We start from the raw sequence: 17854 nt of genomic DNA on the forward strand, positions 1-17854 counted from the left end.
TTTTCACATACTTTTACCTTTTATTAAAACTGATTGAAGAATTGATGTTATTTGATGACATTTTGCTACTTAGACCAAATCATACTTTAATAAATAATTAGATAAATTTCGGTCAAAAAATGTTTTTATTATAAATTTTGTAATGGTGGATATTTCCACGTTGAAAACAAAATAATGGTAACATTTGTAAATATAACTTTTATTTGTAATGATGTGTACATAATATTCACACATAAACAAGAAAATGAGGAAAACTATACATTTCAGTGTATATTGAGGCTATATTTTAAGTGTAATTCAAGAAATGTTTGATTGTCATAATATTTCGCGATCTAACAATAAACTTTGTTTACGAAATGTGGAGGTTACTTACCACGGAGGAAACGTACCACTGCATAAATGTACCATTTTTGGATGTTACATACGACATTGGTAGAAATGATTAATAATTTGAAATTAGGTAAAGCCTATGAACCGGGGGAAGTCGATTAAAAAAGTCGTTCATTTTTTTTATTTTACATTTTTCGTTTTAAAATTGTCTTTCGGTATTTCATGCACCACTTCCGTTTTCACCCATAATGACTCGAAGGTAATTAATAATATGAAATTAGGCAAAAGCTATGAAAGGGGAAGTCAGTTAAAATCGTTCATTTTTCCATCTTAAAGGTGTCATATGGTATTTCATGCACGGCTTCTGTTTTCACACTGAACACCCTAACGATTAATATGAAATTAGGTGCTACCTATCATCCTATGGCGCGGAAAGCTCTTATGATTTAAGCATAATATGTTTAGTGTACATGTTAACCAGATCTATCATGCAGTTTGTTAATATGAAAAAGGCAAAGCCGCAAAGCGAGCTCAATTTTTTTTATCGCAAGATAGTTTAAAATAATCGTTCATTTTTATTTTACATTTTCCGTTTTGAAATTGTCATTCGGTATTTTATACACAACTTCGGGCCAGCTCGTCGAGCTCGCTTATAAGTAAATGCGGGTATTTTGTACCGTAAACAGAAACGAATAAAATGGTGGTGTTCAACATTGGAAGAGGGACCACTGCGCATGCATCGGCGTTTGGAAAATCCCGTCCGGCATTTTCTGTTAATCTTTAATCACATAATTATGTTGTTTTTACGTTATTTTTAATGTCCAACTAGTAATGACACTGAATATTTTACTGATAGGTATAAGAATCTATATATTTTGGATTGTTTTTATTTTCCTTTTAAATATACACATGAAGTCTATAGCCGGGCAAGCCAAAGCCCTTCACAGCCCCAGCTTTTGAATTCACCATAATTAGGGGATAAAAAGGGATTTTCTAAAGGATGTGAATTTTTTTTCTTAATTGGTTATTATTCAAATTTGTGCATTAATTGATCTATTTTTTTTGTACAATGAGATTATAATTATTTATACAGAGAAAAATAAAGAACAAACCACAATTAATTTATATAATTAACATTTTTAAGTTTTATTTATATACGCTAAACAGAAATGAACATTCATGAGAACATTGAAAAAAACATTTTTATAACAATATTTCATAGTTTGTAATTTGTTTGTGATTTGTTTGATTACTAATTTCTGATAAGTAATATTGAAGTATTAATTCAGCTGTTAATTTACTTTTAATTATAATAAGCCTTATAAAAATCTGTATTTCTTAGAAATTACCAAACAGAACTGAAATTTTATTTCTTTGTTTAACTATTAAAGGCATAACAAGCTCATCATTATATTACATTTTCAAATACAACATAGAAATTACATTGAAATATTTATGGTACATATCCTCCAAAATATGTAAGTGGTACATAACCTTCATTCCTTCAAAAATGGAATTTTACCTCTAGTAATTTGTTTTATAGACAGACACACCTTTTACTTTTCTCAAGGTATATATAATATGAAAGTAGGCAAAACCTACGAACGAGGAAGTTGGATACAATTTTTGAGTTCATTTTTTATGTAACATTTTTTCGTTTTAAAGGTGTTGTTCAATATTTCTATCATAATCTCTGCACGGTTTCTGCTTTCAGTCAGAACACCTAAGCCATTATATCTCATCTGTAAAGTTGTGATTGTTCTGTTATCTGCTTACCTGGCCGATTATCATTGAGTTTCATTTAAATGGTGGCAAAATGAATGACAAAGAAATCTATATGTTGACTTTACACAATGTATTTGTATTGCTTTAAATATTCAGGTGTAGTTTATAGCCGGGCAAGTCAAAGGCCGGGACCTCATGGGCTTGGCCTTTGACTTCCCCTTAATACACAGAAAGTCCGAGCGGGGCCAAAGGCCCCGCGAGGGCTATAGCGCTCTTAGATAACATGTATGACGCGTATCAATTCAAATGAAATCAAATGTTTGAGGGGGTTTGAAGGGGGTGGAAGTCCCCCTGATCCCCAAGAAAACTTTGGACATGTGACAGGCTAAAAATGGCCTCAGGTCGATCTTAAGGTAACCAACGCTGAAAAGCCTTTTACTCTATCTCATTGCATTGAGAAGTTGCAGCACTTTGAAATCAGTTTTGATTGAAAAAAAAAATGCAAAATAGTGATTTTGAGACATCCCCCCATTGCCATGGTAACAGGAAATTTAAGCTTGAGCATGTTTTCACAGAAGTTATGGTTCAGTGAACATATGTGCCAAGTTTCATCAGTATTGAAGCATTTTTCCTAATTTTAATATTATAGCAGTTGGTACTTGTAACAGGAGGCTTTTCAATGAAAACGGCCATTTTTCACAATATGCTCATGGGGTAAAAGGTCCAATTAAGTTTTGAGAAAAGTAGCAATGGCCAACTTCAAAAACACTGGACAATAAACCGTTTTGTCTTCTGCAGCAACATACTTTGTATTAGCTTATATGGCAGGAAACATTGTTAACAAGTTTCTGGGCAAATTAACAAGTTTCAAGAGTTGAGATATAAAGGGACTCCACTGAGGTTTTTTGACATAATCGGACTGGAAATATTTTTCTGAGATTTGGGTGCCAGTTAATATAAGTTCTGGGTGCAAATTTTCAGGTCATACCTTCACCTTGCATTTCCACAATAATCAATTTTACTGTGCAAAATGTTCCAAAAAATAAAAAGCTTTTCGATTCTCAAATCTGGCCAAGAATTTTATGTAATTAAAAAAGTAAGACAGACTTTTTAACTGTAATTTGAATATATTCCTTTACCTTAATTTCTAAAATTTTTGAACTAGTTAAATGCAGGCTTTAGAAAGCATGATAGTTAATCTCAATAAATTCAGTATTGAACAACTATTTTATGGAAAATTTTTAATATGGGCTGTCCTTGCCAACCAATAACATGTGTAACAATCTTCTGTACAGTTCGTCTACATAAAAGTTCCCATGAAAACTTGATAGAATATATAGCATAAATTGACCTCAAGGTACTGATTGCTCAGCAAAGAGATCTCCAAAGAAACCGACTAAGCTTTTTTATCGCCCGAGCCGGGATTCGAACCAATTAACAGAGGAAAATAAAGGTTTATAAATAAAAACGAAATAACAAAATCTTCAGTTGATGAATTACCTAAATTACTACTGCTTTTAAGTATTTTGAAAGATATTTATATAAGATTTACTATTATATCGATTTAAGTTACTTAATTGTGCAGATATTATGAAAATTAAGCAAAAATATGAAATTCCTTTAATAAAGGGAGGTAATTGTCAACTGAGTTTATATAAATATCGGTTGTCTAAATATTGGTATTTAAAGCCGCGCCTTTGATCTTTTTTGTTCATTCTATTAGGTAAAAAAAGAAGTAAACAAATGAATTGTAATGTACAATTCACAACATTAATTAACAACATTAGAAGATATTTTTTATTAATTAATTTATTGACTAATAAACATATATGATATGTTTCCAAGGATAATACTTATAATAAAATTAGTCAAATCAGAGACACCGAGATAATTTTGGACCGGTGCTGTCTTAAGAAGTTTTCTAATACCAATGTATATAAGATATTCCTAGTTTAGTTTTTGAGTACCTTATAAACATATCATATGTTTATTAGTCAATAAATAAATTGATTAAAAAGATCTTCTAATGTTGTTAATTAATGTTGTTAATTGTGCATTACAATTCATTTGTTTACTTCTATTTTTTTTACCTAAAAGATCAAAGGCGCGGCTTTAAATACCAAGATTTAAATAACCGATATTTATAGTTGACAATTACCTCCCTTTATTAAAGGAATTTCATATTTTTGCTTAATTTTCATAATATCTGCACAATTAAATAACTTAAATCGATAAAATAGTAAATTTTATATAAATATCTTTCAAAATACTTAAAAGCAGTAGTAATTTAGGTAATTTATTAACTGAAGGTTTTGTTATTTCGTTTTTATTTATAAACATTAATTTTTGTCTGTGATTGGTTCGAATCCCGGCTCGGGCGATGTAAAGCTTAGTCGGTTTCTTTTGAGATCTCTTTGCTGAGCAATCAGCACCTTGAGGTCAATTTATAACTTATATTCTAACATGTCTGCATTGGACCCTTCATGTAAACGAACTGTACAGAAGATTGTTACACATGTTGTTGGTTTGTGAGAGCCCATATTAAGAATTTTACATAAAAAAAGTGGTTCAATACTGAATTTATTGAGATTAACTATAATTATATCATGCTTGCTAAAGGCTGCATACTGTTATTATCCCCCGCCGATGAAATCGGGAGGGGGATATAGTTTTGGCGTTGTCCGTCCATCCGTCCGTCCGAATTTCGTTTCCGGAGTAGTTCTCTGCAACTACTGGCTGGAATTCAACGAAACTTTATGGGAATCATCAATATCAAGAGGAGATGCGCATATCGTCAGCTTGTTCCGGTCCGACCCTTAAACTCAGAGTTATGGCCCTTGATTAGTTATGTAGTATGCATATAGAGTAAAAATCGTTTCCGGAGTAGTTCTCTGCAACTACTGGCTGGAATTCAACGAAACTTTATGGGAATCATCAATATCAAGAGGAGATGCGCATATCGTCGGCTTGTTCCGGTCAGACACTTTAACTCAGAGTTATGGCCCTTGATTAGTTATGTAGTATGCATATAGAGTAAAAATCGTTTCCGCACTACTTCTCTGCAACTACTGGCTGGAATTCAACGAAACTTTATGGGAATCATCAATACCAAGAGGAGATGCGCATATCGTCGGCTTGTTCCGGTCAGACACTTTAACTCAGAGTTATGGCCCTTGATTAGTTATGCAGTATGCATATGGAGTAAAAATCGTTTCCGCGCTACTTCTCTGCAACTACTGGCTGGAATTCAACGAAACTTTATGGGAACCTTCAATACCAAGAGGAGATGCGCATATCGTCGGCTTGTTCGGGTCAGACACTTTAACTCAGAGTTATGGCCCTTGATTAGTTATGCAATATGCATATGGAGTAAAAATCGTTTCCGGAGTAGTTCTCTGCAACTACTGGCTGGAATTCAACGAAACTTTATGGGAATCATCAATATCAAGAGGAGATGCGCATATCGTCGGCTTGTTCCGGTCAGACCCTTTAACTCAGAGTTATGGCCCTTGATTAGTTATGCAGTATGCATATAGAGTAAAAATCGTTTCCGCACTACTTCTCTGCAACTACTGGCTGGAATTCAATGAAACTTTATGGGAACCTTCAATACCAAGTGGAGGTGTGCATATCGTCGGCTTGTTCCGGTCAGACACTTTAACTCAGAGTTATGGCCCTTGATTAGTTATGCAGTATCCATATAGAAAAATATTTGTTTCCTCACTACTTCTCTGCTACTACTGGCTGGAATTCAATGAAACTTTATGGGATACTAAGAGGAGATGTGCATATAGTCGCCTTGTTCCAGTCAGATACTTATAACTCAGATTTATGGCCCTTGATAAGTTATGTAGTATGCATACATCTCATTGGCATTTCCAGATTTTACTATTTAACACAAAGTTATGGCTCTGTTATTGCCCTGAATATTTATCAAGTTCAAAGAATATTACTGTTTATGCCATGATTAATATATAAATAAAGCCTTATGTCTTCAGTTGTTGTGTTAATAATAACCAGTACTCGGCGGGGGATATAAATTCAACGAATTTGCTTGTTCTATTTAACTTGTTCAATGATTTTCGAAATTAAGGGAAAGGAATATAATATATTCAAATTACAGTTTAAAAAGTCTGTCTTACATTTTTTATTACACAAAATTCTTGACCAGATTTAAGAATTGCAAAGCTTTCATTTTTTGGGTCATTTTGCACAGTAAAATTGATTATTGTGGAAATGCAAGGTGAAGGAATGACCTGACAATTTGCATCCAGAACTTATATTAATTGGCACCCAAGTCTCAGAAAAATATTTCCAGTCTGATCGTGTCAGAAAAACGTCAGTTGAGTCCCTTTAAATAAGCATGTTTAAACTACAAGTGACACAACATTTTTAACCGCACCTCTAGAAACATGTTAATTTGCACAGAAAGTTGCTAACAATATTTCCAGCCTTGATCCCATAGTCATATTTAGTTACTGCAGAAGACAAAACTATTTAGTGTTGAGTGTCATTTTGACATTGGTTGCTACTTTTCTCAAAACTTAATTGGACATCAGCCAACTATGTTTTGTTGTCACGCTGGAGATAGAATGGAATATTTTCGGTTCAACCTTGGTCTGGTAAATAGTTTCTATTATTCACAATGTTCCTATATGTTTTCTTAAATTATAGGCAAGTATTCTATATCTTACTCAAATAACATTATTACTACAATGAAAGATTTACTGATGTGGTGTTACATATGTCTGAGTATATCACATAATTATAGTATTGCATAATTTCATACCTGGATAATAAGTCAAGTGTATCAAAAGATTTAAAACATAATAAATATTAACTTAAATTTGTTCTATACAACTGAATCTAGCTTTATCTGAGAAACATGGCATACCATTAAATATAAAATATTAGGTTATGAAGCTAGTCACCTTATGCCCCCACTATTTTGCCTTGTGATGTACCAGTAGCCATAGTAAGATCCTTATAATTTAAAGCTGGTATTGACTTAACATAAAGTCAGTGAAAAATTGTTATTTAACTTGTAGCCTGCATACAGCAACTCAAAATATCTATGCCTGGTCAGCCGGCACATAATTTATTCCGTGTTGTCTGGTCATAGACTACACTGTTTGTAATTCAGTCAGTACATTTACGTGTAATTTACCCTTAAAATGATGAATGGTTTTGTCCAGATTGAATAAAGAAATGGACAAATCTATTTAAGATACATGTATTTACATTAGTAAAGGTTAATAATCTTTATTATAGATCTATCTTGTGGTTACAGAATGTTTCATAATATTAACACATTTGTGTAAAGAAAAACTGTGTATTAGTCTAATTTGTAAATCAAATTGTATGCAGTAAATTACAATGTTTTAAATTAGTTTTACTGGCTTAATTTTAAATTTGTATTTTAAATAACTGGATATGATATGGTAATTTTAGCACTTTTTTTCATATAAAATTACACATTTGAGAATATTTTTCAGTTAATATATCAATTTGAAAAAAAAAAGAAAAAGAGATCAAAGATATGAAAATTTATTTTACCACAAAAAAAAAGATTTTTAATAAATTGAATTTTCTTGATACTTTCAGTTGCCGAAGTTGTTTCAATGGTTATTTGTTGGCGGGACATTTGTTGCACTATGGATTGGTCTTCTCCTAGGATACATAGACTCCGATATAAATGATTCAACAAAAGACATCATTCTCTTTGTAAGATTTTGTTTTAAAGATGCTTTATTTATTTGTTTATAAACCCTTTCTTTTAAGTCCGAATTCAAGTTGTCTCCCTTGGATGACATCATTGGGGGATTCGGTGGACATTGCCGATACGTTTAAGAACATTAATATAGGGATATAATGATATGAATCCTTACTCTTGTAAGATGGGCAGATTGTATGTATATGGAAGAAAAGAGAGGTTCCGGTTGATTGAGCTCGCATGTTGTGAACAAGAGTTACCAGAAGAAGAATACTAAGCTTTTGTTCTTTGTCAAGATCAGCTGGCACATCTAGGCTGGTCTGCACTGTTTGCCATTCAGACAATTTGAAAAAAAACGAATCTGTAAATATTATGAATGGTTTTGTCTATATTGAAAGATGGACAAGGCCGTTAAAGATATTACTTGATGTAAAGGTGTCTCAGCACCTGTTTGTTAAGTTATATCGACTTTGTCCTGTTGAAGTGAAAGAATGATAGTTCAATGTTCTTTTTTTTTCAAGTTAGATGAGAAAATACAATGTTACCTGTATAATAATTATTTTGTACATGTGTTTTGCCAATAGTTAACAGCTTTTTCAACAGGAAACTTTTTAATGAGATAAAACTTTTTGAATAGATTTGTTTCTTATTATTTTGCACTCGTATTATGAGCGAATAATTTCTATCTGAAAAATAACATTTAATATATCATTTAATTTTACAAATTCTGTAGTAATGATAAATATCTATGTTATGTTTCAGTTACCAGTGTTTGTGATAGTTGCCTTTGCGGTAAGTTTTAGATACATGTGTTCCATTTTTGCTATTAATGATTTTATTAGCTTATCAATATTGTATCTATTTAATCAATATATGATGATATATACCATGAAATATCAATGTAAGGTACAGTAGGGGATGGCTCTCTGACCCCACTGCACCAATCACGGGGAAAATAAATGGGCAACTTATGTTGCTGAAAAATTTAAAATAGAAGAAAAAAGTTTAAACTTTTAGATATTTTTCCTAAAATTGAGAAACATAGGAGTCTGTTGGAATTTTAAAAAAAAGTGGGGATAATATTTCTAACCCTGAGCATGGTGTGTGATAAGCCTGTGTCACCAGTATAGAACCAGGCCAGTCTGCACATCCGTATAGTCTGACAAGGCTCTATACTGTTGAATGACCAATTTCAAATTTTCATCTTGATATCCCATATAATTGATAATGGGCAGTTCCAAAATGAAATCTGGAAAAGTCCGTTTGAGACAATCAGCAGTGTAATGGTGAAAGATTTTTAAAATCTTTTTTTTTTTTGAGAAATTTATGATTGACATGGTAACCATGTTTTGTATTCACTGATATGGAGTAATTTAGTGAAATGTCTGCAGGCACTGAATTTTTATGTTTACATCATAAAATTATTAAAATTACATTTACTTCCTTATTGAATATAATAAAAAAAATTATTTTGTACTAGCTATTAATTCAAAAGTTTAATTATACATGTACAATGTAGTTCTATTTTTCACTTACAAGTATTGTGATTTCTTAAAAGTAGGTTGTGATATCTATGTGAACTGGTATCAAGAAAAATGAATTGAAGAAAAGTCTGAATTAACTTGTAGATTAAAACATTAACAATAAAGATAATATGTGAGTGGTAAAATTTTTTCTATACGTAATACATGTATTATTTGGGGGGTAGGGGGGAATTTGAAGAAATGAAATATAAACTCCAACTCCTGTCAATTTAAACATAATTGCACTATTTCTGTTAGCATTCAAGTATAGGCTAAAGACTTACCTACCAAAATTAAAATATATAATTTGATGTATAAATAATTTGATGATAACTGTTATGTTGTATACACTATCATAGTAATGTATTACTACATTATGTATTGCACTTTTATCTTCTTGTTACGTTTTTGATAGTCAGTTCTACCAAGTAGAAAATATAAATTCATAGTAAGTTTTTATTGAACTTGATAAAATAACACATATTAGGCATCCTCTTTCTGCCTTTATTTGTTATGTTTCAGCATTTTTGCTGTAACAAAGACGGAAATAATAAAGGCAAAACTTGTATGTTTGCCTTTTTGGACTTTAGATTATATCATCTACACCAAACACTGTACTAGTAATATATCTTGTTCTAGTTTTTTAGCTCACCTGTCACAAAGTGACAGGGTGAGCTATTGTGATCGCTTTTCGTCCGGCATCCGTCCGTCCGTAAACTTTTACTTTAAATGACATCTCCTCATAAACCACTAAGCCAATTTCATCCAAACTTCACAGAAATGTTCCTTTGGTGGTCACCTTTGAAAATTGTTCAAAGAATTTAATTCCATGCAGAACTCTGGTTGCCATGGCAACCAAAAGAAAAAAACTTTAAAAATCTTCTTTTAAAGAACCCAAAGAGCTAGAGCTTAGATATTTGGCATGAAACATCTTCTAGTGAGTGTCTACCAAGTTTGTTCAAATAAAAGCCCTGGAGTCAAAATTGGCCCGGCCCCAGGGGGTCATTGATTTTCCCTATATGCATATAGTAAAAACTTAAAAAATCTTCTTTTAAAGAACCCAAAGAGCTAGAGCTAAGATATTTAGCATGAAACATGTTCTAATGGATGTCTACCAAGTTTGTTCAAATAAGAGCCCTGGGGTCAAAATTGGCCCCGCCCTGGGGGTCATTGATTTTCCTTATATGTGTATAGCAAAAACTTAAAAAATCTTCTTTGATAAAAACCCAAATAGCTAGAGTTTAGATATTAAGCATGAAACATCTTCTAGTAAGTGTCTACAAAGTTTGTTCAAATAAAAGCCCTGGGGTCAAAATTGGCCCCACCCCGGGGGTCATTAATTTTCCTTATATGTGTATAGCTAAAACTTAAAAATCTTCTTCGAAAAATCCGAATATCTAGAGTTCAGATATTAAGCATGAAACATTTTCTAGTAAGTGTCTACAAAGATTGTTCAAATAAAAGCCCTTGGGTCCAAACTGGCCCTGCCCCAGGTGTGTCATTGTTTTTAACTATATGTGTAAAGAAAAACTTGACCAGCTAGATCTTAGATGTTTAGCATGAAGCATCTTCTAATGTAGGGCTGGGGCGAGTATCCGAGTACTATCATGGCCCTCTTGTATAAATGTATTTTAAATTTTACAGATGTATTCCGTGGTTGTCATAGCTTACAGAGTGGCAACATTCAATGACTGTTTACAAGACTCAATAGATCTTAAACAAGTAGGTATCTTATTTCCAATGCTCTAAATATCATTGCTTTCCATTGGCCATACCATTGTACATAATTATTATACATTATGTATGTTTAAAGAATTCATACACTATGTATATTTAAAGAATTCATACATATACATTATGTATATTTTAATGAATTCAATATCAATGTCATTATTATGATAAGTCAGGTAACAGTTGAGATTCTGGTCAGACTGCACAGATATCATCATACTGCTGGCAAAGATAGTTCATTATTGCAGTTATCTGTAGGAAAACTAAAAGTGATATCTGCACATCGAAGACACTGGAATATGATTGATATTTAACAATTGGCAGTTTTTTACCAGGTTTTCTGACAGAAAGTACTGGTTATTAGAGTAATGAATGTCAGCATTTTCTTGTGTACACAACTCCTACATTTCTCATCAGATTTCAACCATACTTTCACAGAAGTGTTAGGACAAATTACTGGTGTTTAGTGATTTGATATCTTTTTTACCTAATTATGTCCCTCTGTTTTTTCACATATGTAACTTGGACATAACACCCTGTAGACAATACATTAAAAAAGTTTTAACTGAATTTGACCATAAGGTCAGACTATTAAAGCTACATTAAATAAATATGTAAAAATATTTTTACCGTCGGCCTAAAAACCAAGCATTCTACAGTTTCATTAACCTTTTTAACAGTATCGTTGTAAATCTCATCAAATATTGTTCATAAATTAGGATTTTAAATGGAAAACCCCACGGTAACACTAAAGTTCGTATACGAATTTTAACATGCAAATGAAGACTATAATCAGCTCGTGTATCGCTACGTCACGGTGTTATAGTTGCTATCCGGAACACAGCAAATATAAGATTTTCTTGTGCAAACACACTTTTACCGTTTAAGCTTCATGGTGCACTAGGCCTGTGGTTCAGAAAAAATAATCATCTCATAAAAAAGATTAAATTTTTATGAAAATATCCGTTACAATGCGAAAATATACCGTTAAAATAGGACTGCCACTTAAAGTCATGTTTGTTGATTTAATATTGATGTACGGATGATCTGAAGGCGGAGTTTCTCATGCAAACAGAAATTGTACTTCCCATTTCGCCACAATGAGGTTGCACATTTGTATGCTCATTAAACTCATTTTGGTTGTCTGGACACCAAAATAAGATCTGGAGTCGATATGAAACCCAATTTATTAATGAAATGTCGCTATTTCTTTTTTTAAGAAATTTATTTAATGTAACTTTAAATTTTGCAAACATATTTAGTTATTAATGAATATGTTTCTTTTGTGTTAATATATATAAGTAATAGAGGAATATTCTTATGTGCACAAAGCTTCTGACATTTCTGAAAGAATTAACCAAATTATTGGTGAAAAACCTGAATTTTTTGACAATTCCTTTGGCTTATTGTAAAGCTTATTTCCTTCATTTGCAACATCCCATTTATAGTATATTTTTATACAGCTTTAAATAGGTCTGCTCCATGTTAAAGAATCAAGGGTTGCATTTTTAGACAATAAATACTGACAATTTGGAGAACTTTCTACCAGTTGCCAGCATGTTGTATTTATATTCCTACGTTATCATGTATGTCTTTATAGTTTAAATGATTTATCTTTATAGGATATAGAGGATGCCAAAAAGGATCTAAAGTCAAAGGGATTCAAGTTTGATTGACAGCTTGGGCAATGAGTCATCATTAAACAAGTCATCAATTCAGGAACAGATCTGTTTGTTTAAAATTAATATCATCATAGCATCATGTGTAATGTGATGTTCTCTCTTGTCGCAAGTTTACTTTTATGTATTAATTTACCATACTGTATAGGTAAAATAAAACAAGTATTAGATTGAAATAGATAAAATTTTTACTGAAGTTATATACACTTTTCTAGTGCCTGTATACCGTACATTATGTGACCACTTATAGAAAATTATTGAAATGTTAGAATATGTTGAGCTGTTAAGATTTACTTTGCAGTTGTGCAAAAACTTTAATGTAGCCCATTATTCAAACATTTTAAAAGTTATCAACATGAAACTTGGAATTCTTGCTAATCAGTACCAGGTGCAGTTGTAAGGCAAGGGAGTTATGTCCCTTTTGACAAAGAATTTTTAACAGACGAGCATTAACACCACATGTAGTGCTTTTGTAGAGATATACATGTACATGAAAATAAGAGACATTTTAAGTTTCTATGTTGTACTATATACTTGTTATAATTATTCTGCTAAGGAATTTTAGTTTTGTTTTTCATTTAAGCATAAGATTACACATTATTTATTTAGTGAGAAAAAATAAATTCTAATATACCTCCAAATAGAATCCTTTCATTAATTTAGTCAATCAGATTTTAGATATAGATATTATGGTAAAATCATGGTATATTTTGGCATTTTTTGGTCTTTCTCCACCAGATAAGTTGAAAAATCACCATATAACCTTTATAGTGTTGGTGCAACATAAAAGAAAATATAAAAAATTACTATACTCATGAATTCCAAATATCATAAATGATGTAATAAATCATGTTTATTTATTTACATAGACAAGTACAAGTGTATATTGTATATTTTTGTAATGCTCTCATGTCAAAGTCAGCACAGCGATGTTTAATTGTTATGTATGAAATAATTGTGATATTTTCTACAAATTTGTGTTTAAGTATGCTATGTTTATGCAGATAGTTTTGTGTTTTGGTGAGTCTATATTTTGAGCGAAGACTTTTCAATTTGTTTTGTTTATTTATTTTTGTTAAAACATGTGTTCCATAAAGTATACGCATTATTTTTTAATATTAATTAATTAACATTAATTAACTATTCCTGTACTGTTAAGGTCTAGATTTATCTTTAGTTTACATGCAGCAATAGTGACTTGTCTATGCCACCAGGATAGAGCCTAGCCAGCCTGTACATCCCCACAGCCTGACTAGATTTTATACTAGTGGTTTACTTTAATGGACAGTTCAAAGTAATGATAAAAATCAGTAACATAAGGGTTTAGCATTTTATGCTCAAGATAAAAAATATAGATTACACAAAGGGTTGTCAAAGAATATATGGCATTTATTTTTAGTCAATGTGAAATCTAGCATGTAGCTGATGTTATTTTGTATATGAATTTATTAATAAATATAGATATATACTTTAGTCTGACTGATAAATGTTTGTACAAGATCCTTTTTTGATTGAAGTGTTTTTTCTTTCTCCTAAGAAATCCATACATTAATAAACACATAAAGTTGTCTAGTAATTATATCCATGTACTTGTTTGATAACTTGTAAAATTTTACTCTTGGAAATGAATTTTTATTAGTTCTTTTGAAACAAAGCATGCAAATTTACGGTTTAAAAATATGGCCTATACATACTTCGGATTAACAAGAAATGAACATTTTAAGTTGAACAGCATTTATTTACTTGTTTGCTAATATCATGAAATTACGTGACATGATGGTGTGGGTGCCAAAATAGTGTGTGCCATTATCATTATAATAATGTATCATAATTATATTGAGAGAATGTTGAACTTAGTTAAGATATTTAGTTCTCTACGTCTGGTAAGTAGACAAAATGCAAGGCCTGTTCCAACAGTATAGTGGTCAGCAAGCAGGCACATTCATGCAATCTGGTCATTCTTTATACATTAATAGTCAACTGTTTAATTCAGTATTAGTGTTAGTCATGCTTGCATATCTATGAAGTTTGAACACAGTATATGTCTGGCATCTCATGTAGTATTTTGAGATTGAAATTCTTTGAATTAAAACATGAACATTCCAAAATTCAATGCTTAAACATTTTAAAATAAAGGACAAATTACATCTGACATTTTAATGACATAATCCTTTCATTGTGCAATCGGAAAACATTAATATTACTTGTTTAAAAAATTGCCCACAGAGATTAATGCATTCTACATTCGAATACTTATCTTTTCTTCACAGAAACCTGCTGTATTTCAATTAAATTTTCAACATATGTCATTATTCCTCAAACTGTAATAACAAATAAAAGATGTTAATGTAAAAGTACACCAAGAAAAGCCTGAAACATTAAAAAGATTAAAAACATTAGGAAAGACCCACGTTTCCAGAGTTCCGAAGTATCTATATTGCACTGCATGTATTTGATTGTAGGCATTTTTTAGGAATAATGGATTATTTTGTACATTTCATAATTTCTTAACTGCAGTATTAAATGTTGTTTGTAATGCAAGGTAAAAATTAAAAAGAAACAGAGAACATCATTCCTGTACGGTGGCACAAAGGTGACGTGTGTGTTTTTATTTATCTCGTGGCCACGAGATACTATGTCGTGGCCACGAGTTACTAAGTCGTGACTAAAATCTTTAAAATAAAGATCAAATAAATATGCAATTCTAACTGTTCATTTCTACATATTTAATTATGTTTAATTAAATTCTTTATTCAGTTTTTAAAGTTTGACAGTGTAATAGCAATATTCAATATAATATTTTATCACATACCCGTGCCGATTTTGTGATTCTGTGAAAATGGTATTGCACAGCAGTGAATATATTTTTACATGACATCATTTCTGTTATACAAACATAGCTTAAAGATTGGCTAACTGTTAGAAGGCAATTAATGAATTAATTGAACTCGTTGAATAAAATAATATTTTGCTTCCCAGAGGCTTGCATAATATAATTTTATTCCAATATTTTATCTCATTGTTTACCCTGATACCTGTTGAATGTCATATTTTGCTTGTTGTTTTTATTTATTCAATGTGATGTATTGATTTGTTGGCAACATTGAATGTATGTGTAAATCATGTAAATTCTGATAATTTATCTTTTGAACATAATGTTAATTGTTTTCATCTGTCAGCACAGGTAATCAATATGTCTTACCTTCATCTGGTGAATCATCACATGTGATAATTACACGTGATAATTATATAATCAATTATTGTATACATTTTTTGATGAAATATTATCAATTTATTGTTTATATTTTTTGACTGGATATGTTACAATCCATTATTTTTCCAATGGCCGTGCTAATTAAGTTTGGTTGAATCAAATGACATTGAAGATATAATCATCTTTCTTCTAAATTTATATACAAAATGTAGCCCGGGGTTCTATGATATCACGGTACTTAACGTTTATCGGGAAATATTCAAATATAAATATCATACATGAATGAGATTTTTCTTCTATCTTATTTATAAGTGAACCTTTTCCAGAACTGTTTGTCAAAAAATTATTTCAAAAGAACCAATTTAAATGACCTTTTTAAACTATTTCCAATGTCGGCCATATTGGTTAAATTCAGAGGAGGTTAATATGGTATCACGGTAATCCCCAAAAAATCAAGTATGGAAGGATAGATTGGTTAAAACTTTCAAGTTAAGTTGTGAAAAACCTCCAACAGTTATCTTGCTATAAAATTCAAACTATATGAACAGAAGATATGTCAGAATATGTGATTAAAACATATTTTTATTGACTGTGTAAAAACATTTAAGGGAAATAGGAGTCAAATATGAAGATTTTATAAAATAGTTTTCTTTCCATGAATATATTTGTTATTCATAAAATTTAATTTATTGGCAGATGAAAATAAATTTAGTTAGCCAGTTTAAAAAATATTAGCATCATTGTGTGTTGCTTTTACTAGCAGTCAAAGAAAATGTAAATACTCTGATTAGTGATATCATAGATCCCGTGATATCATAGGAACTGAGTATATCAATATAATTGTTGTACAGATTAAGAGTTTAACCAAGTACCTGTTCTTGATCTGATGTGATGAGTAGTAATTCCTTATACATGTACATGAAGTCGGTGAAATTTTATCATATACATGTATCCAGGTTTAAGGTTTATAAAATATAGACTTTGTTTAAACCCTTATAGGAAACTAAATAAGTCTGACTTTTTCCAGGCATAAGAGAATTGTAAGCCCACCTCAAACATATTTTTATAGACATTTCAGTATGCTGTTGATTGTATTCATTATTGATTGAATCGAAGAAGCGATATTGTAAAATACTCAGTTGTAATTATTAGTGCAAATAGTTGATACATTTATCTTATGTTAAGATTTTTTGACATCACAGAATACAGAGAGGTTCAATGATTGAAATTATTCTGGTATAGCTAATTTGAACTTTTTATAGCTCAGTAAAAAAAACTTGATTGGGAATTTAAGTCGCCACTTTGTCATTCCTTTCTGCCAACATCCAACATTTTAACCATTTCTCCAAGTACTTTCATTCACCAATGTCTCACAAACTTGGTATGTTGGTACAATCAATTTAATTCTTCCCTTGGGTTGGGATTTCTATTAATTTGGTCAAGGTAATTCAGGCATCAGAATTTTTTTAAGATTTTGTTTAATACTACATTATTGATTTGTGAAAATTAAGCCTCTCTGTTGAACATCCTGGCCCTTTTTTAGATGATTGAAAAATGGCACTTTTCTTAGTTAAGTAACATTATGAATGTTGCTTGTTTATGGTGTACACATTTTACATTTAAGATGTTGTCAAGTATAATTTAGTTACTATTTATAAATGTGTTTTATTAATGGTGCAGGAAAAGAAATAAAAATATGAAAAACTAGAACTATCACTAAATGTGATTAATACCCCCACAAGTCTGCTTCGGAAATGAGGATGTTACTAGTAACAGAATACCTTGTAAAAGAATTGAAACATAGAGTTATGGTTGTGGGCAATTAAAGATAATTGTGGTTCATGTATGTTGCATTTCCTTTCAATGTGGTTGGCCATTGATGAAGTTTAATTGAATTACTCTGTAATAAGTCCAGAAAGACAAAGAAAAAGAACAAAGG

At 31.0% G+C, this 17854-nt stretch overlaps 1 protein-coding gene across 2 annotated transcripts; it reads left to right on the forward strand.

Annotated features, from left to right (window-relative positions):
* Positions 1 to 48: 48 nt before the first annotated feature.
* LOC132718347 (dolichol-phosphate mannosyltransferase subunit 3-like) lies at positions 49 to 17619 on the forward strand. Of its 2 annotated transcripts, none has more exons than XM_060702054.1 (5): positions 49 to 177; positions 7660 to 7779; positions 8531 to 8560; positions 10936 to 11013; positions 12645 to 17619. In XM_060702054.1, the coding sequence occupies exons 1-5, from the start codon at positions 175 to 177 to the stop codon at positions 12696 to 12698; spliced, it is 285 nt and encodes a 94-aa protein (XP_060558037.1). In that variant the 5' UTR covers positions 49 to 174; the 3' UTR covers positions 12699 to 17619. The 2 variants fall into 2 exon arrangements, with proteins under 2 accessions (XP_060558037.1, XP_060558030.1); XM_060702047.1 differs by lacking the exon at positions 49 to 177 and adding an exon at positions 6556 to 6677.
* The last annotated feature ends 235 nt before the right edge of the window (positions 17620 to 17854 follow it).

The sequence above is a fragment of the Ruditapes philippinarum genome, unplaced genomic scaffold (assembly GCF_026571515.1).
Source record: "Ruditapes philippinarum isolate M1 unplaced genomic scaffold, ASM2657151v2 ctg3062_1_1_1_1, whole genome shotgun sequence".
Taxonomy (NCBI): Eukaryota; Metazoa; Mollusca; class Bivalvia; order Venerida; family Veneridae; genus Ruditapes; species Ruditapes philippinarum.